Raw genomic sequence first — 26,396 nt, forward strand, 5'->3', positions numbered from 1 at the left:
AAAAAAAAAGTAGTATGCTGTGTGAACTGTAGGGGGACAATGTAAGCTGCATTTTTTGTGTTGAAGCAGTTCTGCAGATTAGTGGAAAGTTAAAGTGAGGGTGAGTATATTTCTCTAACAGCCATGCAAAGCCTTATTACTTCTAAGGCCCTATTTAGACCTCGCATTAACTTGTGTTTTGGGTGATCTGATAACAAGTGGACAGCTGAGACACATTGCCATTCACACCTATGTCTATAATGCTTCTTCAGCTGACCACTTATGTTCAGATTACATTACACAGTTGTTACGTCCACGCTTTTGCTAGCTGCTCTGAAGTATGCTAACTAGTCACGTTAGCGATTGTGTCAGTACAGCTGGAGATATCGCTGTCAGCAGATTCAATTACAGTGATTACTCATCTCTGCATTCTTAATAAATTTGGCGGGTTGGACGTCACTGACCACTCACAGACAACAGCACCGGTTTATTTATTTTTTTTATCTATGAAGCAAAACTGGGCAAACTTCCAGCCTACCTCTGCACCCTTCAGTGTGTCAGCTCAGGTAATAACCAGCTATGCTCCTCCAAGTGGCTGCTTTTTAATATACAGATCTGACAAAAACTGCATTTTCCTACTCCTTGCACCATGGGTGCAGAGTAAAATCTTTACCAATCTAAAATCTAAAATTAGATACACTTATATCCATTGATGAATCTGATTACACATTAAAGAATGTGGTGAGAGAGACATGTGCTTGTTTTACTTGAAAGGCAACTATGTTTTAATAGTTGTTTTATTGTGGATTTTTGTATTATGTGTTATATTTGTTGCATTTTAATGTATTTTGATTGGCTGCTACCTTGGCCAGATCTCTCTTGTAAAACAGATCTCAGTCAATCTCAGTGGACTCCCTGGTTAAATAAAGATGATAACAATAATAATAATAAATATAATAATAAAAACGATGGCTGGTCATGTAACACATCCAACTCAACATAAAATGTATAAGTTATACAGCATAAGCTGCTGTCAATGAAACAATCACCACATCCTGCGCTGATGATGTCGTCCTTGTTGGGGACGCACAGGGACACATTAGTGTTTACTATAAAGGATATGTGGTTAATCAAGCTCATGTTAATCAAGGTCTAAACAGGGCCTTATTATTATCCCATATAGTGACGTCAGGAGAAGGACCCTGTCTCCTTGTTTTGCATTTCTGCCCAATTCACCCTGTTTCTACACATCCACATACATATACAATCCACCTTTTTACCTACACACCCCTTGCCCAACACACACACACACACACACACACACACACACACACACACACACAGTAGTATTGACATGATACTGAAATTTCTAACTTAAACACAATATCCTGAAAACTATTGATATTTGATATCATTTCAATATCACAAGAAAAAAAGTATTGGGCATTAAATTTATTTTAAAAGATAAATATTAAAGGGCTATAACATGATCTCGAGGATTTTTTGTTAGTAGCAGAGAACAGCAGAATGACTGTAGAAAACAGTAACAGTATAGGAGAGCAAGAAAGTACAGCATGTATTGGTGTATCCATACTGAGGAAATAAGGATCAATCTGTTTCAATTAATTGATATTTTTGCCAACACACACACACTCACACTCACACACACACACACACACACACACACACACACACACACACACACACACACACACTGACGGCAATGTTTAGGAAGTGCATGAGGGCAAAACATACTCATTTTCCTCTAAGGTGTTTAGAGGAAGAATGTAACAAAGTTAATTTAAGAATAAATTTGACTTATTTGTATTTTACTGGTGTATTTTATGCTTTTTTTCTACGTCTACTCCACTACATCTCAGAGGGAAACATTTTACTTTTTACTGCAATACATGCATGTGATAACTTTAATTACTTAACAGATAAATCATATTACGGCACAAGAAAGCATGCATCTACTGCTAGCTCACCCAGCACCACTGAGCTAGCTTAAATTACAGTTCAGCTGAGAAGGACACCACTAATGTTTACATCTCACCTGTCACGAGCACAAGTGTCAACCATGAGTAGACACACTCTCCCTTCTGTGCAGTTGTACGGTTAGCGGGCATAGTTCAGTGGAAAGAAAATAGTTCCTGAAACTGCTTTCAACAAGGTTGTGGATAAGCTTGAGTAACCGCATCATGATTTCTGGAAAGAGACATTGCTGTGGAGTTTTTCAATGTCTTTTTGGCACTTTGAGCACCACAAGCCGAGTGCCATGAACAAAGGAAAAACTTCACATTAGTTGTAATTATTTTAGCCATCAAACCATGAAACTGTAAAACCTGCTGCACCATAGATTTGATATATGGAGTTGATCCTGTGACAAACTAGATACTATGAAAACTTTCACGACAGGAAATGGATGGTGACTCTGAGAATCCACCTGTGGTCAGAAACCTCCACATTTCTTTATTAATAATAATAATAATAATTTTCATTCTCCACTTACCATTATGAGAAACATATTTTCCAGATATCCAGAATCCAGAATTTCCAGAATTGTATTAATAATTGTATGAATACCTGTATCTTATATCTTATTGCATCTATTAATTTCTCTTGGTTAACATTGCTACTGTACTTCGCATCAAATCCAATGTAACCATAATACTGAGATTGTCTATTGTTTATTGTGTGTCTATTATCTATCTGTATGTTGTCCATATTATAAGGATATCTGGCCAATATCCTATATTCATGGAAAACCGGGCCCCCTATTAAAAGCTTTAAATAGCTTCCTTGGGGTGACCCTTTTCACACATCCGACTGTGTAAAAATACTTGTTGTATACACCATGTATTGTATTGTACTTCCTGGATGATGTGTGAATAAAACTAAACTAAAACTAAAACTAAAAAAAAAAAAAATATCAGGATGAACAAACAAGAGTGCCATAAGTTTCACCTATAACATCTGCTATAAGGCTTTCCCAAATCTTTCAGGCTTTCATAAATAATGTCCACTGGTGTCTTAGAGCGGCTGAATTTGTTCCTCAGTCCCTGACTTCAAGAAAACATTCAAACTTCTTACAGGTGTGTTTCAGGACTATGGCTTCAAGTTCAAGTTACTTGTTGTCATATGCACAACAGTTACAGAGAAACAGTTGTTTTAAGTGACAATGTTGAATCTCAGACTCCTTCTAACAATGCTCATTAAATATATATAACGAAAACAAAACACAAGTAAAAAAGTATCAAAGAAAGAAAATAGTAAAAGACAAAATTACAATTAAAGGAAGAATATAACATATATGAAATATAAAATAAAAATATAAATTTAAATTTGTGTTAGACAGGTGTACAGAAATTGCCAATTAATACACTGAATGTAAACAGGAGTGACTGACTACTGTATTTATTGGATAATTTACCTCAGGTAACTGGTTCAGTAAGTGGTCTTTGAATATTTACTGGCGAAACATTATTATGTAAAACTGAAAAACACATGGAATCAATGTTATGATCAACAGATATCTGTATATTGTAGCTTTTTATAGTGAATTGTCATTTGGTTATTATAGCATTTATACAAACAGTTTGGGAAAAAAAACCCTCTGTCATTACACATTTTAAGTTATGAGAAATGTATAGTTTTTGTAGAATATAAAAAAAACACTGACAATATGTTAAAACCTTTAATAGCCAGACATAGCAGTCCTGGTTTAAGTTTCAAATCTTAAACTTAATGCCACCTCACATTTACGAAAAAGAACATCTTTTTTTCTACATAACTTCAAAAGGGTCACTCACAGTCATTTAAAATATGTTGTATCCTATGAGTTTTGTTTGACTCCTATATAGTCACAGTCTCATCAGTGACTAAGAACCAGTAAGTGTGTGTGTGTGTGTGTGTGTGTGTGTGTGTGTGTGTGTTCAGAGAAAGAAATAGTGGCTGGAGGTGGATAGTGAATCTGTAGCAACTTTAGAGCGAGAATCAAAACTCCTGATGCCCTGAATGAGACTTTTTGGTTGATTATTTAACAAAAATATATTAAAGCTTTACCATGAAAAGAATCTCTATTGAAGCATCCTGAAGTTGTGACTACTAGGCCTATATAATTACAGCATTACCCTGTGTTCCTATTATTTATCCTGCAATACAATTTCTTTCATCTAATAAATTTATTGCTGTGGATAAGATGTGTCATGCTTTTGGTTTAAATGTTGAATATAGATTAATCAAAGATGAACATATGGTATGGTAAACTGTTTACACCATATGTTCATTTAACTGCATGTCCCAAACATATATTCATGTGCTTCCAGGCTAATCAGATAAATTATTATGAAACAAAAACATAACTTACACCAAAGGCAGCCTTCTTTATCACGACACCAAATCAGATATTTATTGACAGTAGTTTATCTACTGCACCAAATATGGACACAACAGTGAAAATCCTCCTGTGTGCACGGAAATGTTGTTTCCTCGTTTGTAAATATCATTCATGATGAGGCAAAGGTTACTGTACAACAAGTCTGAGGGACAGGAAACATTGTCTACACAGGAGCCATTCTCTTAACCAAGGAGAGTGGCACTACACGGGCGCGAGCGTGGCTACAAAGCCTAAATGGTCTCTCACACAGAGGAAGAAACCTGTAACACGCAATACCATAGGCTACTTGTCCAAATGCATCCTAAAATAGTAAAGTGTGACTTAGGCACACACCGTGCGCAAACTGTGTATGTGTACACGGGAGAGGCAGGCCTGTGCATCGGCGACTGCCTCCATTTTGAGCTCCTTCCACGGAGAGAGGCGTGTGTGAGTGAGTGGCGCTATAGCTCAGCAACTGCGCCATACTGTCATTTCCTCTGCGCCCCACAAAGACAAACAGGAGAAACCTGAAGAAATACAAGCTAATGAGCCATTGTGATTGGCGCATGCGGCTGCAGCTGTGGGCAGTGGACGCCCTCTGAGCAAGTAGCTACAACCATTTTTATTAAAGTGTCTTGAGAGCAGAGTGGCCGTGCAGTTTACAACAGACCGGACTCTACTCTGACACTGGACGCCTCTATATCAAATACATTGTTTCAGTTAACGGGGCTCTCGTAACAATGTATCAAAGTGAAGAGGGTTTCCCAGGGTTCCAGCAGCAGAACCCTTGCGGCCCCTGAGGCAAAATGGGGCCATGGGCCTTTTGTTCCCCGCTCCAACAGCCCAAGGTTCACCATAGGTCATTTATGTAACATCATGACGACTAACTTCTTTACCACGCATCAGGGTGGGGGCAGCAGAGAGGTGGGGGTGCTATGCTACAGAATTAGCAGGCGGTGCCTTGTTACTTAAATGTGGGGTTTTCCACCTAGGCATTCAGCAAATCAAGACCGGGGGTTAGGGTGAGCTCAGAGAAGGCAATAAAACAGGTTGTCCGGTCTTAGCCTGGCTGACATCACGGTGTCCTGTCTTCTGTAGAGCCTCATAATTGCCCACAGAAGCGCATTAAGCGCATGTAAAGCCACGTCGTGTTGCATAAAAGCTCCAGTACAGCACACAACCTGCCTTGCACCGTGACCACGTACAGTACAGAATGGAGCGAGCACGGTACGGAATCGGGGATCTCTGCTTATGTGCCCATACGCGCATACATGTCGCCTACACACGCGCTCATCTGGTGAATACCCTAGGATGAGAAGGGGGTGCCCCCTCCTACTCTCCCTAACCTACTCCAAATAGACCACGTGTTTTCCTCTTTGCAAACAAAAAAAAAAGAAAAATGAAAAAAACGTGAATTTGAGTCGGTGGAGGGGCGGCGTCACCCCTCTGCCGGCAGCAAGCGGATCGCCGAAAGAGGGATGGATAGAGACTAGAGAGAGAGAGAGACAGAGAGAGAGAGAGAGAGAGAGAAACAATTTTCCCGACCAGATCCCGCCATAGTTTTTCCTACTCTTCCACCATAGACCCATCACCAAATCCACCCAGTCCAACCCACCTCCTCCACAGAGCGAAAGAGAGGCTGTAGGCTGCTGCTTTATTCTTCTGCTGGGGCCGACTGCAAGTCTTCCTCTGCTCCACTTATTCAGCTGGATTTACAGCGAAATTCAACCTTGGCGACTGTTTCTTACACTTTTCACTTTTGTTTTTCTTTTAGTTTGCTGCTAAGAATTAACACGTGTTTTGATTAGTTTTCCTTTAAGATCTTCTTTTTTCTTTTTAGATATTCTTGCCCTCTAGCGCGATTCCCACTTTCAGGTTGGCGAGTGTGACAATATCTTGTTGCGCTATTAGCAAATTCAGGAGTGAAACTTTTGCGCTGGCTTCAATTTTAGTTATTTAGGGCTTTGTTTTGTTATTGTTGTTTTTGGACTTGAGAAAAACAGTTTCCACCATGCACAAGCTATACATTGGGAATCTAGGCGACAGCGTGACTGCCGAGGACTTGGGAAAAACCTTTGACGACCACAAGATCCCCTACTCCGGACAGTTTCTAATGAAAACCGGCTATGCGTTTGTGGATTGTCCGGACGATCAGTGGGCTATGAAGGCTATCGAGACGTTTTCTGGTAAGTTAAGGTGGACTACTGACCGCCAAACCGCCCTTCCACCTTTAGTTTCATTCATTCTAAAAGGGAATGGTAACGCTTGACGCCGGTGTACAGCACCGGCTGCATGCCCACCTTCAACGGTGTTCCCCAGTTTCACTCTCCGTCCACTTCCGAGGCTTCTACGTGAACATGCCAGATAGAATTAAATTCACACAATTATTTTACTGATACTAGTTTAATGGCGCGTGGAGAGCTATACGCCCGGTGAGCCATTCAACTTTTGCGGGGGGAGGAACACACGTAGTATAGCCTAAACGTAAAGCTGTATCGTAAAGCCCGACCGGTAGAGAACGTAAAGCATTACCTGACAATATTGCTATATAACCAATGCTATGACTTACATTCCTGTGATGACTGTGGCGTGTGCGTTTCAACCAAATGTGTGCGTGTGAATGGTATCTTTATTTCTTGCACGCCTAGCATTGATGTGAGTACTCTCCTGTGATATAGTACGAAGCATTGCTGCCTCCCCTCCCCCTTTAAGCCGGCAGTCCACTATGACAAAGATAGGAAAATCTCATCCACTGTGTATTTATTAAAATATGCTCTACACCAACATCAATTCACAATCATCGATGAGCGGCAACATTCATGTTTAAGCTCGATTTAGCCCTGGCCTGTTTCTCATGATTTACATAGGCCTATGTAAGGTTAACATGAGGAGGCGAGATCGCCATGTCAGCTCCCTTTGCTTCTTCTAGCCTACATGACACACCAAAATTCCCAGGATAGCCCTAGCCCGTTGATACAGCATGTGGACTCTGAATCACACACAGTAACAATAATATTCGTGTGGTTGTCATTCTGCAACGCTGAAGCTCCAAGTAGCTCATTATGGGACACAAGTGACATAGGCTACCTCCATAGTTCACTTGTGAGTGATGTTTGGGCCTTGGGACCACTAAGTCCGCCTCTCGGCCTCTCATCAGCTTGTTTTTCCCCTCTGAGTTCTCTGAAAATGTTAAGTTTAAAAAAAGTTAGCTCTCCACCCAAGCAAAGTTCCCTGGGAATAACCCCCTATAGAACTGCAGCAGCATGTAAACACAGCAAGTAGCCACAGTGTGTATTTATTTATTTTTATTTTTATTTCAGGTAAAGTGGAACTTCATGGGAAATGTATTGAGGTGGAGCACTCCGTTCCCAAGAAGCAAAGGTACTAAACAATATTGAGCACTGTACCCCCCCCCCCCCCCACACACACACACACACCCTCTCCAAGACTCCTTCCATGTGTTGCATCACCGTGTCCAGGCCCTTTTATTTCATGGAGTCACAACTGAGGACAACGGTTTCACTGCTCATTTTGCATGAAGTCATACTTTGAAATGCTCCCATGTGTCTTTTTGACTCCATAGCCGCGTGGAGCTCGTATTCGGTGCAGTAGTAGCTTTGCGGTTGTGTTTTCTGGTGTTGTCTGTGGAGCCTCAACTTGTCGGCCATTGCTGTGAAAGTGAAGTGTGTGACAGCTTCAGCCAGCTGCCGGCTGTGCTATGGACTCAGCTTGTGTTTTTCTCTTCACTTTAAGATGATGTTGGTTGAGTGGTGGGTGATGCCAGTGAGCATGTACAGATAATATACATTCCAAAGGCTGAAGCAGGAACTTTAGCCGAACAGGCTGCAGGCCCAGCCCTTCATTTAGCTCCCCTTTTTACACTATAGCCTAGGATTTTGGAGTACACACGGAAATAAATAATTAGGACGTGAGTGTCCTGCAGGTTTTTCTGTGTCCAGCAACTTTTTTAAACGCTTGAGTTTGGAACTCATGCATTAATTGTGTAAAGCAGACATGTTATTTACTCGCATAGATTTCGACAAAATTGGTTTCCTGTGCGCGTAAATATTTTGATTATATTCATTTCTGGCTGCAAATGATTTTCAAATCCGATAAAATTCATTATGACGACTTCACGTGAAAATGCAGCCTGATAAGTATGGTCTTGATTTATTTTTTCTAGGCCCAGAATGCAAAATGTAAATGTTGACGGTGATTTAACAGAGTTCTAATTGTTTAAATACTGTGGAATTAAATTTCTTATTTCCATGGGGTCTTATGAATTTCATGTATAAACACTTCTATTGATTTTTTTTTTATTGATAACAAATCTAATATTTTTATTACTATTTTGAGCTCTTTTGTTGTTTGTTTTTGTTGGTGTTGTTGCTAGCTGTGAAAATAAAATAGGATAGTGGTGTACATATAGTCATATATAAAAAGCTTAGTTTGATCCTGATTCCAAAGCATTTGAATATAAAAATTAAGCTGTAGCTCAGAATTTCCTCGGTCCAAAGAATAAACTGGGGTCCATTGTAGGTCAGCTGCTCTGTGCTAAGAGCCAGACTTGACCTGCTTTAAACAGTATTATGGTATTCGCCTATAGGCCATCATTCATGCCTGTAACCTTTGGCACAGATACGAGGTGAACAGTGAGCGCAGTTCTTCATATTTCACCATTTGGCCACACGCGTGTACATGTGTGGATCTCATGATCAAAAGGGCCAGCTACAGATTTCATTCTGCTGCATCAGTTTTGGCTTTAAATAAATCGTAACAATTTGTTTAATCGATCTTCATGTGGTTTTGTATGAATGTGGCCAAATGTTTCAATCCAAGCTTGTTTGCAGCGCGCGCCTTGCGCCACTAGAGCAAACCATGAAGAAATGTTGCAACATGGCTGTGCCACAAAAATCCCAGCAGTGAGTTTTTTTCTGTAGATGCTTGACGTTTGGTACTGTGAGGCTGAATATCAGTTTTTGTCAAACTGCAGAGGCAGGTCACTCGCCATGTTAAGGAAAGCAACATGGAGGCAGGCTGTAGCTTCTTATAATCTCCCTGCGGGTCGCTAAAATAATTCTGATGGCGCTGTGTTTGTGTCCCACACCTTCCCTGTGATAACCTTGAAGAACCATAATGATAAAGGTGATTTGTGAAAAGGGGGCCACCATGGGCGAGCTAGGGCCTTCGGTGGCTCCACAACACGTGGTGCGTCCACGCAGAGAGGAGTAACGTCAGGCAGTGGGGGCAAAATGGCGAAGCTCTGAAAGGAGCACAACTGTGCAGGCTGCAGCTTTCTCCACCGTGTGTAATCGGCTCGCCCTGTACGAGCACAACTGGTCTTTTTCATTCCTTCTAGTAGTTCAGTATAGGAGCGGATGCAGTAGGAGTGGATTCATATTCATTGTTAAAATGGCTGTTCATATAGCCTACACAGCCAGCAATAAGCTAATTATGCCACAAACGTGTTCCAATTTTCACGCCTAACATCTCCGCTCCTCCGTGTGATGTTTGAGTTACCACAAATTCACAAAATCATTCAGTCAGTGCTTCACATCCCTTTTGTTTAACACATAGCGCAAACAGCTTTCTTGTTTTTGATCACTTTTCCCCATCAGCGGCTCCTGTTTCATGTAATTTGAATCTTTTCCCTTTCATCACACTCTGAAAGTATTTTCTNGGGGGATGTATTGGGGACCCTGTGAATGAGGGGGAAGGGGTCTGTGCTGCAACGGGAACTTCCACCAGGCTTCAGTCCCTTCTTTCTGTTCTTTAAGTGTTTGTGCAGAACCCCTTATAGGCTGCAGGGGGCGCCGCCCATGGCTGTCCCTTATGTTGTTGACATGCACTATGTATGTGCGTCTGTATGTGACAGATATGACTGCTGTGAGATGGAGGGGTTTTAAATTTCAGAGGCAGCCATAATATTCACCATGAAGCTGACTGAAATTTGTGTCAGTTCGAGGTCAGCAGGAGTGGTGGAGGAGTAGATGCAATAGTCGGGAGGGGTTTAGCAGTGGGGAGCTGAATTTTGTTTGTGTTGTGGGGCAGGGAGTGGGTATTCAAAGGGAGCAAGCTATCCTCTCCGGAGAGAAAAAATGTATAGAATGCTTGTAGTGAGTTTGAGTGTGAGGGTAAAGTAAACCTACCACAAACAGTAACACCCACCAAAATCCTTGATAACTTCTTAAGTGTGTGACGCTGAAAACTGTCCATCTGAAGTTTGTTTAAAGTATTTTAATTTAATAAAAAACTGAAATCCTATTCAGTCTGCAAAAGCATATTTTGTTACAGTAACAAGGCATATATAAGTATCTTGTATTCTAATTCAAGTAAGGGTTGGTGTCCCAAAATAATAGCACCTTTTCCCTGTAAATGCAACACAACCAACACTCACAGAAAATAATAATTAGAATTATTTTCAATGAAATTATTTTTATATTTTTCCACCTATTTTACATCTGATTTGATGCAATTAGAATTCTGACTGCTTAACCGGTATTTTTGCTTTCAAATTTCCCCCTCCAAACTTATTGGATATTTCCAGAGTTTTGCTTGCCAACATGCACTCACTCTGTGCTTTCGGTGTGTATATGCTAGTGTGTGTACTGTTCAGAGGAGCTGCTTTGTGAACAGGGATTGCTACCAGTGCTTTGAGCGATTGTGGCAAGGTTTCATCTTTGACATCTATAGCCTACTTCGTATGTTTAGCTGGTAGTATGCTCTGAAAAATAAAAAACGGCATATTGGCTCCAGTATTAAGTCAGATTTTTTGTTCAAATGCCCACAAAGGACTCCAGAAATGTAATAATTTTGTTAATTATATCATATGTTGTTTTGTTGTTCTTGTTCCTAGTTTACCCAATGTTGGATAGATGGTCGGATTGAGATAGGCTACTAAAGCCCTTTTTAAATAGCAATTGTGCAAATTTGCAGGAAAGCCCAATAAGTCTTCTTTCAGCATTGGCAGTATAAAAACAAAAACGGGGAGTGCAGCGAAATGCCGCCTGCCTACTTTTGTTGATACAGAATGTGCCTTTTTCGGGGCAATAGGGGGCGTGAGTAGTTAACAAAACGTGTAGCTCAGCATGTGATGTAAACAGTGTCGTAGGCCTACTCCGAGGGAAGCCGCGGCTGGTCGGTCCTTCGGCGATTCTCTCATAAGTTGGCCCGTCCTTCACCCTTCCCGTCATTTGACAGTTAATGGCCTCTTTGTTTGCGAGGGCAAGGAGGGCGCACAATTCCTTGTCTCCCCAGTTGCTCATCTTTACAGTGTCTGTCAGGTTTGCATTTCCCTCTTGCTACTAGCTGCTCGCTAATTCCTGCTATCAGCTGTTTCCTGTTAGTCCACCGCCAGTATGTTTACCCCTACGCAGTGGAAAATTGGGCACCTCGGATTAACTCGCCTATCCGGCTCTATGTGTATAAATACTTGCAGCTTGCCTGCAAAACGGCCCAATATTCGCCGAAAATCTGGCAGTGTAAAAGGGGCTTAAGATAAATCTATGACATTTCACTTAAAAAGACATCCATTCTCTATATGAAGTATATTGAGGTTCTTAAGGATCTATCAAGACTGTCGGACACCTTGTACAGCTTCATTTTCACCAACACTGCTTTACAAGTAGTAATGACAGTTTTTTCCTACATACTAAACTTAAGATCTTCTTCATACCTGTACTTTTGCACCAGCTGAGACATACTATATATGCTGTCAATATCTGGGATCAGTGTTTACAGCAATAACCTCCCTAATCTCAAAGAAATCTCCTTGTCTTCTGTTGGATTGGAGTTTAAGGACAGTTTGTTCATCCAGAGGTCTAAAATGGGGTCTGACTGGTTAGGGGTAACTGACCCCAAACACAGGTAACATCACTCTATCAAAATCAATATGGTGATTAATTTCTCTATTTCTTAGAATAAAACTAAATACATCCCCCCAACAAAAATATTTAAAGTAAAACTTTTCATTGTTTTTGCTATTGTTATTATTATTAATAATAATAATAATAATAATAATAATAATAATAATAACAATACCACTACTACTACTAATAGTAATAAAGACAATAATATTTAAGATGCCTGATGTGCAAAATTCGTCTGGATTATTTCTTAATATTTTTTAGTCCTTAATGGTAATTCTTTGGCATGCTACTTTTTAAAAAAAAAAAAAAAATCAAAACATGCAGAATGATTGGGAATGGTGTGCTGTGACTTTCCTCAAAGATTCGACAAGCCATTTGCAGGAAAACTGCAAAACGCTGGTGTCAGTTTTCCCATAGAAAATAATGAGATATGGATGAACAGAGCTCAAAACCACTCCACTTTGGGGGCATAAGAGATCACCATACTTTGACATAGAAAATGATTAAAAGCTTAAATGGCTCATGAGACTTGGGACTGTAGGCCTGCTGGGCATTATGATAACTTGTATGGTTTTGACAGAATCACAGTTTACATTTAATGATGCTTTTCAGGCACCCAATTAAAATTTCTTGAAATATGGGGAAATTTTCTAGTTATTACTATTATTTTGAGATATGCAACAGTGGGGTCAATGGGACAAAGAGGAAGTAAGGCCAATCTTAATAAAGCACAAGGGTAAGGGAAAAAGGACTCAAAGAAGTTTTGTGTGTATACAAAGTGTGTTTTGTACACAAGATACACCACAACATAGCATTTGAAATACATTTCTTGTGTAATGATATGACTGACACAGAGTTGATTATTATTATTAATTTATTTTTGAACATGATCAGTGGGAGCATCTTTTTAACTATCAATCGTACCAGTTTACCTCATCCATACTGCAGAGACTAGTCATCTCTGTGTTTGGTTCATAGAAGAAAGACACCATCTTCCTTTCTCTTGTTTTCCCATTCTCCTCCCCCTGATTCATTAGCTGCAACTGATAGCACAGACAGAGCTCATCCTATCTTCAGTTTGGATTATTTGCAACATCAATTCCTTAATTCCAACTTCTTGTGCAGGACAGTGATGGACAGACCTCTGCCACAGTCAGTTGCCACTGACTGTGGCATTTGGAGCCAAAAGGGAGCTAATACTTATTCTACCACAGATCAAATTCAAAAATGACAAAAATGTAAAACAGTTAAATGTAGTTTTATTGCGCCAGAGCTTGATAAGAAATAATCATGGAGAATCTTGCTTTAAAAAATTTTTTGCTTTTGGACTGAATATTTTCTCTTATGTAGCTGCCTCATGCAGCAGTTGTCTTGTGATAACTACATCATCTGTTGTAGTTATCACTTTCAGTACACTCAGACAAAAACACATTCTATTTAAAAAATCCCAAGTAAATTCAAGGTGCTTGAGTATGCATTGCCAAGCAACCCTGCAGCCCGCTGAATGTCACTAACAGCTTCCCATGACTCTCTGTATGTGTATTCAAAAGACAGAATTCATCCAAACCTCTCCCTCTTATATCTCACTTGTTCCCTACATACCTTCATAGGCTCTGTTCACATCTGGTATTGCCATGTGTCCTGGGTGGTTGCATCACATGTGGACAGCCTTTGGTACAGGTGTGAACACACAAAATGCGTTCCAAGTGTGTCTTGAGATCTGATCACAACCACGGTTGGCTGGTGCAGTTACACAGCTGAGGGCTGAAGGACCGTCTCAGGAGCCACTCTCCTCTCAGCAAACGGTCAGTTCAATGACTGCCCAATTCGCATGACCTAACACAGGTACAGCTGGTAAATGGTCTCAACAAACTCAGACATCAAAATGGCTCAACACTTTTGTTAAACCTGTTAAGGCTATGCTAGTTGTGTGATGCTTACAGTTAGCCCTGTCAGTGTGTGTGTTTAGGCAGACTCACAGTAGTTCGACACAGCAGTAGTCTCTTAACGGTGCTTGTCTCATGATAAACAAAGAGAGAGCTGCTAATCAGTACACTATGCACAACCTGACAATAAAAAAGGTTTTACTTATTTTAAATAGTTATGACTGTAAGAGTGTCTATAGCACGACAAACCTCACTCGAGGTCACTCGAGACGCATGTGGAGAAACATTCCACTGCCAGATGGGAACAGACTGAAAGGTTGAAACAGGCCTCCCACCTCCCAGTCATCCATCTATCAAAGTTCATCCCAAACTGAAGCATCTCTACTTGGTTTAGTGAGTCAGTCCCTCTGTCCTCCATCATTTCCGGCCCATTAGTTTGATAGATCCTGACACATTCATGTTGACAACAGTTTCCCATCATCTTACTTATTTCTGCTTCTTATTCCTGTTACATGTAGCTCTTGAAATCAAATTAAGATATTTTGATAGATTTTTTTTTGTTGAGCTTCAGTTTTCAACACCATGAATACTAGCAATATCAAACCTTCCCCACCCTGGCCTTCTCATCTGAAATGCTTTAGAGTTGCCACTGGTTTTCTCCAAGTCAACTAGAAAACTTTTTTTTTATCACAAGGAGGCAACTATGGTCCATGTATCATCCGTTCATTCCATTTTCAATTTAAAATCAAAAATTAAAAAATGAAGAAACGGTTTGTTTTTCATTATTCGTTTAATAATAAAATTCAAAAATACAAAAAACGGTTTGTTTTTCTTATTTTTGATTTTATGCTCACATCAAAAATAGCAACTCGAAAAATGGGCCATGATTAAAATTTGATTCTGATTTTTCATTTGATCCAACTTGCGTGACCCAGAACTATTTTCTACGGAAGCGCATTGCATTCACTGGATAAAAAAAAATTAGACACCTTATCTCGTAATTACAAGATAAGGATCTTGTAATTACGAGAAAAGATCTTGTAATTATGAGAAAAGATCTCGTAATTACGAGATCAGGATCTCGTAATTACAAGATCAGGAAAGGTGCCACATTTGCCACTGCTTCGCTCAGAACCACGTACTGCATGCCGTTGTAAGTGGCCTACTTAAAGCTGCAGTAGGTAGAAAGCCTGAAAACGGTTGATTTTTGAGTCTCATCTGAGTTAGGATTCGTTCGTCTCTGCCCTGAGCCCCTCCTACCAGACGAGCACGCGAGTATTTTATCCTACTTGGTTCTATTTCTCCCTCTCTGGGAGCCTCGGCTCTCCCTCACTGCGCAGCAGCCCTCCCTATCCCTCCCTCGCGGCCCCACACATACTCCCGAGCCTTGGCTCTCCCTCACCGTGCAGCAGCCCGCCCCATCCCTCCCGAGCGGCCCCGCACATATACCCCTGAGGCTCGGCTCTCCCTCTCCGCGCAGCAGCCCTCCCCAGCCCTCCCTCGCGGACCCGCACATACTCCCGAGCCTCGGCTCTCCCTCACTGCGCAGCAGCCCGCCCTGCACATACCCCCTCGGCTCGGGTCTCCCTCTCCGTGGAGAGCCCTCGGGTCTGCTCCCACGGCCGACCCTCGCGCCCTCCGGCCAGGCCTGGCCCCACCTCATCCTTCCCCTCCCTCCGGGGCTCTGGGGAACCAAGTTCTGTCTTCCTTTTTTTGGGTTGTTTAGCTGTGTAGGCAGTTGTAGCCAATGCTGGAATAGCTATTTTACCTGGTGCACTGTTTGCCATTGCCGCTTGCTCTCCCCTTCTGCCGGTGGCACGGGAATGCACAAATGCAGTAGAACAGCCAATAGGAACGCAGTGGTCTGAGCTGACCTTTGATTGGTTGATGCACATCGGCACGATACTGATTCTTTAGAGGCTGAACACAAAGCCATGGTGAGGTGCAGAAACCTATTGTTTGTCTCAGACCACTTGATTTACATTATGCTTAGAGGATATTATAAAATTTTTACTCAATTATACAAAAACAATGTTGCCTACTGGAGCTTTAATTAGGTTCAGGAACTGGCACCGTGCCGGTTCTGTGTCAGTCAAAATGCGCTGTTTGTGACTCTGGGCCCAACTCTGCCACTGATTGGCCAGTCTGACATTCTTCATAATTCATACAGAACGTTAGGCCACTGATTGGCCAGTCTGACATTCTTCATAATTCATACAGAACGTTAGTGAAACACATAGGCCTCACAGAAATATGCGTTCGTTTGGGGACAAGTTAGTGGTCACATTACTTGTTCCACAGGCGAAGGACCCCGGACACATACAGTAGCCTAAATACACAGGTTGTAAGTAACTTTTAACATACGTGAGTCTTTGTGACTCTTGGCTCTTGTCCCCTAACTAACACTTGTTTCTGTTTCACTAACGATATTTTCACCCGATTAAGTCACATCCCATAATTTCCTCTGTAAACCTAACGTTACAGCAGCCTACAAGCATACTGTGTCAATAAATCAGCTCAGACACTGTTAGAAATGTAGTATTTAGCCTAATAACATCATGCTACAGCAGTAATAACGTCAGCTTTAGTCAAATGGCTCAAGTTCTCCCGGTAAATGTCATAAACTCTGGACACATTTTCCCTGTATGTTGACATGATAAAACTCTGGACACATTTTCCCTGTATGTTGACATGATAATGGCCGTGTTTCCCAGATTGCTCTTAGCTTAAGAAGATCTATCACTAAGAAGGAGTTGTAAGATTGAGCTGACCCACTCTTAACAGTCTTCTTAGCGACCAAATGCTCACAGATCCAGCCGTGGCTGGCACATTAATATTACACTAAGCAAGGAGATGTTAAAACAGTGCGCATCGTATATATTTTGATCTATTTTATACTTCAGATTTATATTGTTTGGCATTAATTGGTGACAGAAAAGAACGAATTTCATTCTGCAGGGAAACGCATGTCCTTACTGTGCATATTGAATCTTGAATCTATATGTTTTATGAAGACCCTGTGTGCGCTCAGAGCTGTGGCACAAGTTACACACCGAAATCTGGTGGAAGAAAAATAATAATAAGACGACAAATAAGTAGGCTGTGTGTTACTTATGCACTCATGAAGTGGTGGGTGATCGATGTGCCTGACATCGATTGATTTAGTTTCAGCGTCACGATAGTGGCCAGCTCCTGTTAAGAGTTTCTTAAAGAGTGATCTCAAGTAAAACCAGCTCCTGTTAAGAGTTTCTTAAAGAGTGATCTCAAGTAAAATCTTAAATGGATGCAGAAAGTGTAAAGAAAGCAATAGCCTAATTTAAAAAGTTGCCTCTATTGAAAATGCATTTAATCTCTGATTCAATTTGAAAGCTATTTCTCAAGACAAGTTCTGTAATTACCTTGTCCGCTTTCATTCTGTTTATATCTTAACAGGAGCTGACCACTACTGTGGTGCTGAAACTAAATCAATCGATGTCAGGCAAATTGATCACCCACCACTTAATCAGCGCATAAGTCACACACATGCTTATTTTTCGTCTTATTGTTATTTTTCTTCCGCCAAATTTCAGTGCGTAACTTGTGCCACAGCTCTGAGCGCACACAGGGTCTTCATAAAACATAGATTAAAGATTCAATATGTACAGTAGGGACACGTGTTTCCCTGCAGAATGAAATTTGTTCTTTTCTGTCACTAATTAATGCCAAACAATATAAATCTGAAGTATGAAATAGATCAAAATATATACGGTGTGCACTGTTGTAACATCTCCTTGCTTAGTGTAATACTCCGTTGTAATTTACAATATATACACATTATAATAAAGATATGGGATATAGTCAAGATGGCACCACCTGAGTGGCAGGTGGTTACAGTAGTTCCGACCTCCCTTCGTGGATGTGCAGTATGTGGTTCTGAGCGAAGCAGTGGCCAATGTGGCACCTTTCCTGATCTCAAAATTTACAAGATCTTTTCTCATAATTACGAGATCCTGATCTCGTAATTATGAGATCTTTTCTCATAATTACGAGATCTTTTCTCGTAATTACAAGATCCTTATCTCGTAATTCCGAGAAAAGGTGTCTAATTTTCTTTTTATCCAGTGAATGCAATGCGCTTCCGTAGAAAATAGTTCTGGATCACGCAAGTTGGATCAAATGAAAAATCAAAATCAAATTTCAATCATGGCCCATTTTTCGATTTGCTTTTTTTGATGTGAGCATAAAATCAAAAATGAGAAAAACAAACTGTTTTTTGTATTTTTGAATTTGATTATTAAACGAATAATGAAAAAACAAACCGTTTTTTCGTTGTTGTTTTTTTCATTTTAATTTGAAAATGGAATGAACGAATGACACACGGACCAACTATCAACTCTGGTACCAGTGTTGCACCTACAAATCCACATGTCAAACAGTATCAAACAGTATATAGCTTGATAGCTCTGCCCAAAGCGTAGACTATACATCACTACTACTACATCATACTGCAAAGCTGTTTATTTGATGGTAAGACAAGCCAACACACCAGTGGCTTCCAACCTCTGGCTTCTAATGCAAAGTCATGTCTGCTCAGAGCCCTTAACCCTTATGTTCAGTGCAAGCAAAGTCACTTTTTTTAGCCTGCTCTGAAGCTTATTGTGTGCCAACCAGAGTTGGGTATAACGGGTTTGGTTTGGTTCTAATAACGGAGATAACGTTAAACCTATCAGTCTGAAAGAAGCCATGGAGCTTGTGGCTCACTGCGTGGTCGGAGAAATGCTGCCGTTGTCTATGGTGGAGTCTTTATAAAGTTAACATATCGCACCATCATTTCAAACTAAACACTTGTTTCAAATTAAAAGCCCCTTATAACCTCGGCTGAGAGAATCCCTCTATTTTCTAAATAGGCTTTTATTCTGAAACATTTGTCAGAACTTCCTGTGGAAGATACAGTAGCTTGAGAGTTTACGTATGGCGCTTCAAATGTAGCTCCTGCCATCTGCTGATGCTTTTAGGTGACTACAACAACATTTCGGCTGGCACATGAACAGACACAGTGACTCAAATAATAGTAAAAGTGATAAAAATAGGACAAGAATAACCTGATGACATCACACACGCCGTGAAGGATGACTGGGGATAATGGGTGAGTACCAGCGTGTGGCGTGTAGCAGGCATAATGCAAGTCCTGAGTCTGAAATATGTCTGTCAGCGAGTCCTACTCCACCTATTTAGACTCCACAGTAGACAACGGCAGCATTTCTCCGACCACGTAGCGAGCCACAAGCTCCGTGGCTTCTTTCAGACTGATAGGTTTAACGTTATTTCTGTTATTAGAACCAAATGACATTCTTTCCTGTTTCGGAGCTGAAGGACCAGCGTTCTAAAAGTAACGGAAGTAATTGATGTCTTGTTTGAAAATGTACTTAAGTATTTGATTACTCAAACAGCAAACTAACGCGTTAGGTTACTCGTTACTGCAAAAAGTAATCAAAGTACTCTAACGCGTTACTTTGTAATGCGTTATACCCAACTCTGGTGGGGAATACCAGGATGTGTTATCCAAATAAGGGCATGTAGGTCACATATAGCAGATGATGTGATTTCCCGTCGATGAGATAAACGCAACTGTCCTCATAGTAACATTAAATGTAACACAATAAACCAAAGTATATCAGTAGGTGTTTCCTTAAGTCTTTCTGATAGTTTTTTACTAGCCTATATACTACAACAATATAATAAAATCCTGAAATTATGGCTTTTAGTTTTGGTGTGCCACCCCAAGATTTTAAGTGGCCCCATCTGGCCACCCCTATGAAAAATTTCTGGAGGTGCCCCTGCAAGGCGGGAATGTAAACCTCTTATTGCACCTCACTGTTCCGTATAAAAAGTACAATCATGGAATGGGGGATGAAGTAGTCTCGCCTTGAAGCCGGTAATGGAGGCAGCAATGGTGCTAAATCAACATCTGTGTAAAAGAGACAGCTGGCAGGATGTGACAGGTGTGACGTTTGATGATGTATGAAATGTGCAATTTAGTTCCAGGAAATTTAATAAAGCAGCTCGCAGTTAGCAGCTAACTCAAAATAGGGGCAGCAGCTGAAAATGTCCAAAGATTGTGAAGACAATAGCCCCTTTTACACTGTCTGTTCAGGGTAGGGTTATCCCACCTCACTATTATTTGTATGCGGTTTGACCAAGAAATGGGGGGCCGAGGGGTCTCGCCTTTAATTCACCACGGGAGATAGTTACAGCACTGAAATGGTGCCTGGTGGCAGGATGGGATGATGAGCAGCACGGGCATGATGTTTTGACAACATGATATGCATGCAACCCACTGCTGGAGATTTAAAAAGTAGCTGTTAGCAGTTAGCGACTAACTCAAAAAAGAACAGTAGCTGTAGATATCTGCAAACACGAAAAACAGTGAGGTCCGCAAGCTCTTTACCCTCCAAGCAGAGGACGAGATCAGCCACCATATAACAGGGACAATAAATGATTGTTATTGTCATGTTAATGCCATTGTTGTTGTTTATGCTGCTGACGTGTATGTTGTATGTCACACTAGAGACCGACCCTGCTGTGTTACATGTCATGCCTATCACACTTCCTTTGCTTCTGGAATGCCAGCGTGCTGTCTAAAATCACACACTGGAGCAGCATGATGCTGCCATTGTTTGGCAACAAAGAGTCCTCTTATGGCCCTCTCACCAAATTTCTGTGTAAAAGGAGTTTTGTTACCTTCCATAGGATCTCTAACTAGCGGCCTCACTCACACTCAGCCTTAAGGCCCTGACACACCAGGCTGACAGTCAGTGTTTGCTAGCAGATGGTAAATATCACTTATTTTTTCAATATCAGGTTGTGCTAACTGGTGAACTAGTAGCTTGAATCTATCCTGTTGGTTTTCCTGATTTTCTTCTAGAATAACTAATACAATGTACCACCTCCTGCTGGTTGGTCGTTGGCTGTAGTCTTTGCAATGTGTTCAAGCACAACTTTTTGGCTGAGACACAGGTGACGTGACGTCTGGTGACACACAGACGGCCTTCGTCAGCACTAGTTGTTTGATGTGGGTTTGGTGTGTGGGCCTTAAGTTTACAAAGTAATGAATGCATGGCTGTGCTACTTTCTGAACTTAAATAAAACTTAAGTAAATGGATCTGCATTTGTAAAGCGCCTTTCTAGTCATCCGACCACTCAAAGCACTTTTTACACTACGAGTGACATTCACCCATTCATCCACACATTCATACAGTGGTAGCTGAGGCTACAATACAAGGTGCCACCTGATACTCAGTTTTTAGCATACTCACACAACGATGGTAGAATCATCAGGAGCAATTTGGGGTTCAGTATCTTGCTCAAGGATACTTCAACATGCAGACTGGAGGAGCCGGGGATCAAACCGCAAATCTTTTACTGTGCATTTGTTAGATTTCTCTATTCTCTCCAATTTTACTTTGTATTTGTAGCCTTTTTGTAACTAAGCCTCTTCTATTTTATTCAATTCTATGATGAAGTGTGCTGTGACTTTAGATGCATTCAAACTGTATGATGCATGAGAGTGGAGCTGTGATTTTCTCGCAGCAGCAGCAGCAGCAGCAGCAGCAGCAGCAGCAGCAGAGAGAGTTAGGCTCACAGAAGAAGCAGCACACCATGGTGTGTCTTCCACTCCTCTCCTTGCTGGCAGGAGGGGGGAGGGAGGTGACGGTGGGCGGAGGGAGCAAGGGGGGTGCGACCAATCGTCTGGTGGCAGCACCTGCAAGCTGTGAGGGAGGCGGTCGCTCTGCGCACACACAGAGCAGCCGATAGGTTCTCCCTTCCTGCCCAAAGGCATGCTCTTACTTTATCCTACCTCTCTTTCTTTATTTGTCTCTCTTTCTCTCGCCTCTTCTCTCCCTCCCTCTGTTACAGTATGTTAATGTCTCTTTCTCCCTTTCTCTTCTTATTCCTCCCTTCTCTCACTGTCTCTCATTCAGTGTGTTGCCATGTTCTGTGGAGAATGACTGATAGAAGTAAAGGCAGAATAAAGGTATCCAGTGGGAGTGACTGAAACATGGATGCATGTGTTTGAAATTTAATGTCAGCTGAGTGTCTTGCACAAACTGTTTTTAACCAGATTATACAGCCTGCTGCTGCTCTCCATGTTTGTCTCATGCAGGTCTGGGGCCAGTGAATATATTCAGTGCTTTGGTTTGCATGAAAGCAGCATTTGTTTCAGAACACAGAGACACAAGTGGTTGCACTTGTGAGATTCAGTGAAAAGGACATGGTGGACTGTTTCAGCTGTTGTAGAGGATCTCTCTTTTGCAGCATGTGTACTCAGCGGCGGTGTCATCAACTGATTTTGAAGTCAGTCTAACTACATTACTGTAAAGCTACGGGTTATAGGGAATTTATACTTCTGCATTGAATGGACGCCATAGCTACGGCATAGGCTCCACAATGACATAGAGCCTACGCCGTAACCTGACGTGCACCTCCCCAGAAATGTAACTACAGGTCGCAGCGACGCAGACCTATTTTTGCAAGCTGAAATAATTTCCCTCAGTGAAAACAAGGCTTTTATTTACTTTTATTTCACATATAACAGACAATAATATGCGGAGACAATAAAGCGTCAACAAAAATAGCATTTTAAGTTTTGTGTGTGATTTATCCTTCAGGGATGTATACTTCGGGATTTATCCTGGCTTAATATGAGCAGAGGAAATCTTGAGGAGGAATGCTCGTCGCCAGGCTAATTTATACAGTGTAAAATGCCAAAGGCTTGTGCTAATAACCTTAGCATGTACCGTTACCTTTGTTAAATGCTGCTGTTGTTCCTGGTATTATAAGAGAAGAGGAAAAGATCGCCAGCTGCTAGGCTAATTTATACAATGTAAAATGCCATAGGCTTGTGCTAATAATGTTAGCATGTTATATTTATGAGGAAAATGTGTCCAGATAAAGACAGGTGTTTTTTTGTGAATGCTTCGAGTTATAGTGAAGCCAGTTTGTGTACTTGTGTTTGAAATTGTCTCTATTAAGCCATATTTAATGTGTGTTTAATGTGTGTTTTGAATCAACTAAACTTTACAGCACTTCACAGAAACCTCCGCTGATGACTAGCGTTTTGGAGGTGTAACTGTAGAGTGACACAGACACACGTCCACACAAGTATTAATGCTTCCAACGGCGTAGGCGACATGCGAAGGCTACGTGCGTAGGGTCCTTATAATGCCAGTGTAAAAGTTATGAGACAGTTGGTTGAATCCATCACCTTGGGCTGTGACTAACTGTAGTGGGCATTGAGAAAATAATTAATTGATTATTAATAGTAAAAGTAATTATTAGCTGCAGTCCTTACGGTATTGGCTTTTGCCAGTGTCAAAAGTTGACTCAATTGGCCTTTTAGTAAAAATTTTAAGTATTTTTATATTGTATAGCCTATTGGTATTCTACTTTCTACTCCATCACATCTTTTTTAAAGCGTATTGTACTTTATGGAATGAATTATACTAGTAGTAGGAGTAATAATAGTTAGCTAGTATTTTTTTTTTGGTTTACATTTATTTATTGTACTGCTTCCACCACTTTTTTTGACTTTACTGTGTATTTTTGCAGAGAACACAGGGACTGTGGATTTTGTCATATTTCTTACAGTATGATTTTATGATTTATCTTAGGATTTTCTGTAATGGCAGTGATTTTCTGTAATGGCAGTTTGTATGACTTGTGTCTTAGGCAGAATTAGATATTTTGGTTTAGTTTATTTGCATATACACATATATATAAAAAAAACTCTGCAGGACATTATGCAGGAGAGGTTATGATCTTATGTCCCTATAAATTATAGTCACACTTACAACAGAAAAAAAGATTAAAACAAGGATTGCATAGTTTACCAAAGTTTCAAAACTAAGCAGCAGTGCAACACTGACAAAAATGTACAATTTACAAAGAAGTTTGTTTGCAAGGTAGACGTGTTACAATGAATAAATCATCCTGTTTCACTCAATACAACCTCTGCTAATTAACTCAACTTGTTTTTGAAAAGTGCTCTGTAAATAAAGTTGTTATTAATAATAATAATAATGATAATGATAATAATAATAATAATTATTATTATAATAATAAAGGATTTGTTTTGTTGATTTGTTTCTTTGCATAATGAAGTAAAACATTAAAATACAACAACAAAAGAAGAAGTAAGTTGTGCAGAGGAGATTTAAAAACCTCTCATGGCTTATAGAAGGAGTCTCACCTCAATAACAACTGTGAGTAATTTCAACAACGATGATATCACCAAAAGTGAACTAGCAAACAGACATAGAATCAAAGAGCATTACACATTACATTAAGCAACATAAGTTGGGCAAAAACATAAAATAATTAAAATTATGTTGTGAGTCAGTGTGTGCATTTGCATAGATGTGTGTGTGTGTGTGTGTGTGTGTGTGTGTGTGTGTGTGTGTGTGTGTGTGTGTGTGTGTGTGTGTGTGTGTGCATGGTAGAGAGTTATTTATAGTCAGATATGATCGCCTCTATAGTTTGGCTCATCAGACAGGACCTAAGCCTATATTTAATCATTTGAGGGGGACAGCAATGCAATTTGAGTATATTCTATGTCTGTATGTTTAGTTTTGTTAGTTATAATAACAGGTCTGAATAAAGCACGTTTATGTCTTTTAAAGAAATGATAGAGGCCAATATGGAACAATGGGGTGTAACCATGGCATGTCTGGTGTTATAGTTCTGTACATCACAATCAGGCTGGAAAAATAGGCTACTTAACAAGGCATGAGAAGTGTAGAAGGCTGATGAAAATTTTATAAATGAAAATACAAGCTGATATTTATTTATGTTAAAAACTGATAGAAGATTCAGGTGATTCAAGAGACGAGCTGAGTGTTCTGCCCTACTGCTAAATGTGACAGTTTTATACAAGTCTTTTTTGTAGAATAGAAAGTTTAGAAAGGTGAGTGGGAAAAATAGCTACATTACATTTAGACATTTCATTGCAAACAAACTGAATGAGACTCTTCCAGCTTAGAGTTTCATCAGTTAGTATTCTATAATTGGGTCATTCCCAATGGTTGATGTAAATAAGGAATAGAAGATGTCACAGAATGGATCCCTGTGGGATTGCGCTTATTTGTCTCTGCTTTATTTGCCTATAAGATTCAGATTAAAAATCCAAAATATAATCAACCAAGAAATTGTGATATATAATTATAGATTAAACTACCCAGCAGCAATATATAGCATGACAAAATGAGCTCCATCTTTACCAGCTGCATGTGCGGGCACACAAAAAGTGCTGCTTGAATGACTTGTCCAACAGTTTCATACTATTTTTGAGAGCTTGAACTGAATGACAGATTATCAGATCGAGGGCTTTTTCTTATTATCACTAGACCTATTCTTCTTTATGAAATACATACATAGCTTACGTATTTAGATCCAGGGCTATTAATAATGAAGCCTTGGACGCTCAGGCCTAATGACGCCACTGTGAATTATTAGTATTATCACTATAACAGGAAGCCTGCATTACAAACTAAGGGCTAAGGTTTATTTTTATTTGAATTTATTTAGTAGGTTTTCAAGCTTGGCAAATATCAGGGACTAAAAGGATATCCCTGCTGCTTCCATTTTTAAAAATTCTTTTGTTGATTTGTGTCCCAATAAGTTTCCCAACCTTAAGAGTAATACTTAGTTGCTGAAGTTTGCCTTAAACCATTAAATCCAATAAATGGTTCAAGTTGCTTTTCTTAAATAATGATGATAATAATGCTAATAATAATTCTAATAATGCTAATAATGCTAATAATAATAATAATAATAATAATAATAATGACCTAAAATTAAGAAGTGGCAGTCAGCGTAAGCAGTGGTGGCCACAAAGAAAAATGACAGACAATTCAACGTAATCTAAGACAAATATGAAGGAAGGATGTGATGACAAAGGCCCGTTATGCTAGAGCCATAGGCAAATTACAACATCAAGGGTAAAAGGAGATAAATGGACAGAGAATGACACCCTCCCCAATAATCTTATGTAGGTGAAGGGGTAAGTGAGTGCTGTCTCTTTAAAAGACCCCTCCAAACCCCTCCTCTCCCTCCTCCGCCCCATCTTTCTGATTGTTTCTTCTCTCTGGTTCAGACCATCTGTCCTCTCTTTTTCCATCTCTTACTCTTCCTCTGTGTCTCTTGCTTTTTTTCCTCCTTCATTATGGCCGTCTCTCATGGCTCACTAAAAATAAACTGCACGCACACACATACACGTACACACACAGGCACATCTGGGTACATGCATGC

The 26,396-nt window shown here is 40.3% G+C and overlaps 1 protein-coding gene across 2 annotated transcripts in view; it reads left to right on the forward strand.

Moving 5' to 3' along the window:
* The first annotated feature begins 5,826 nt into the window (after nt 1-5,826).
* The window catches only part of igf2bp1 (insulin-like growth factor 2 mRNA binding protein 1), a 98,406-nt gene continuing 77,836 nt past the window's right edge, over nt 5,827-26,396 (forward strand). Inside the window, exons 1-2 of one of the 2 annotated variants that reach the window (XM_050070250.1) lie at nt 5,827-6,543; nt 7,678-7,738. In XM_050070250.1, the coding sequence (XP_049926207.1) occupies nt 6,369-6,543; nt 7,678-7,738 (236 nt within the window). In that variant the 5' untranslated portion in view covers nt 5,827-6,368. The remainder of the gene's footprint in view (nt 6,544-7,677; nt 7,739-26,396) is intronic. The other variant, XM_050070249.1, reaches the window with a different exon arrangement.

The sequence above is a fragment of the Epinephelus moara genome, chromosome 18 (assembly GCF_006386435.1).
Source record: "Epinephelus moara isolate mb chromosome 18, YSFRI_EMoa_1.0, whole genome shotgun sequence".
Lineage (NCBI taxonomy): Eukaryota > Metazoa > Chordata > Actinopteri > Perciformes > Serranidae > Epinephelus > Epinephelus moara.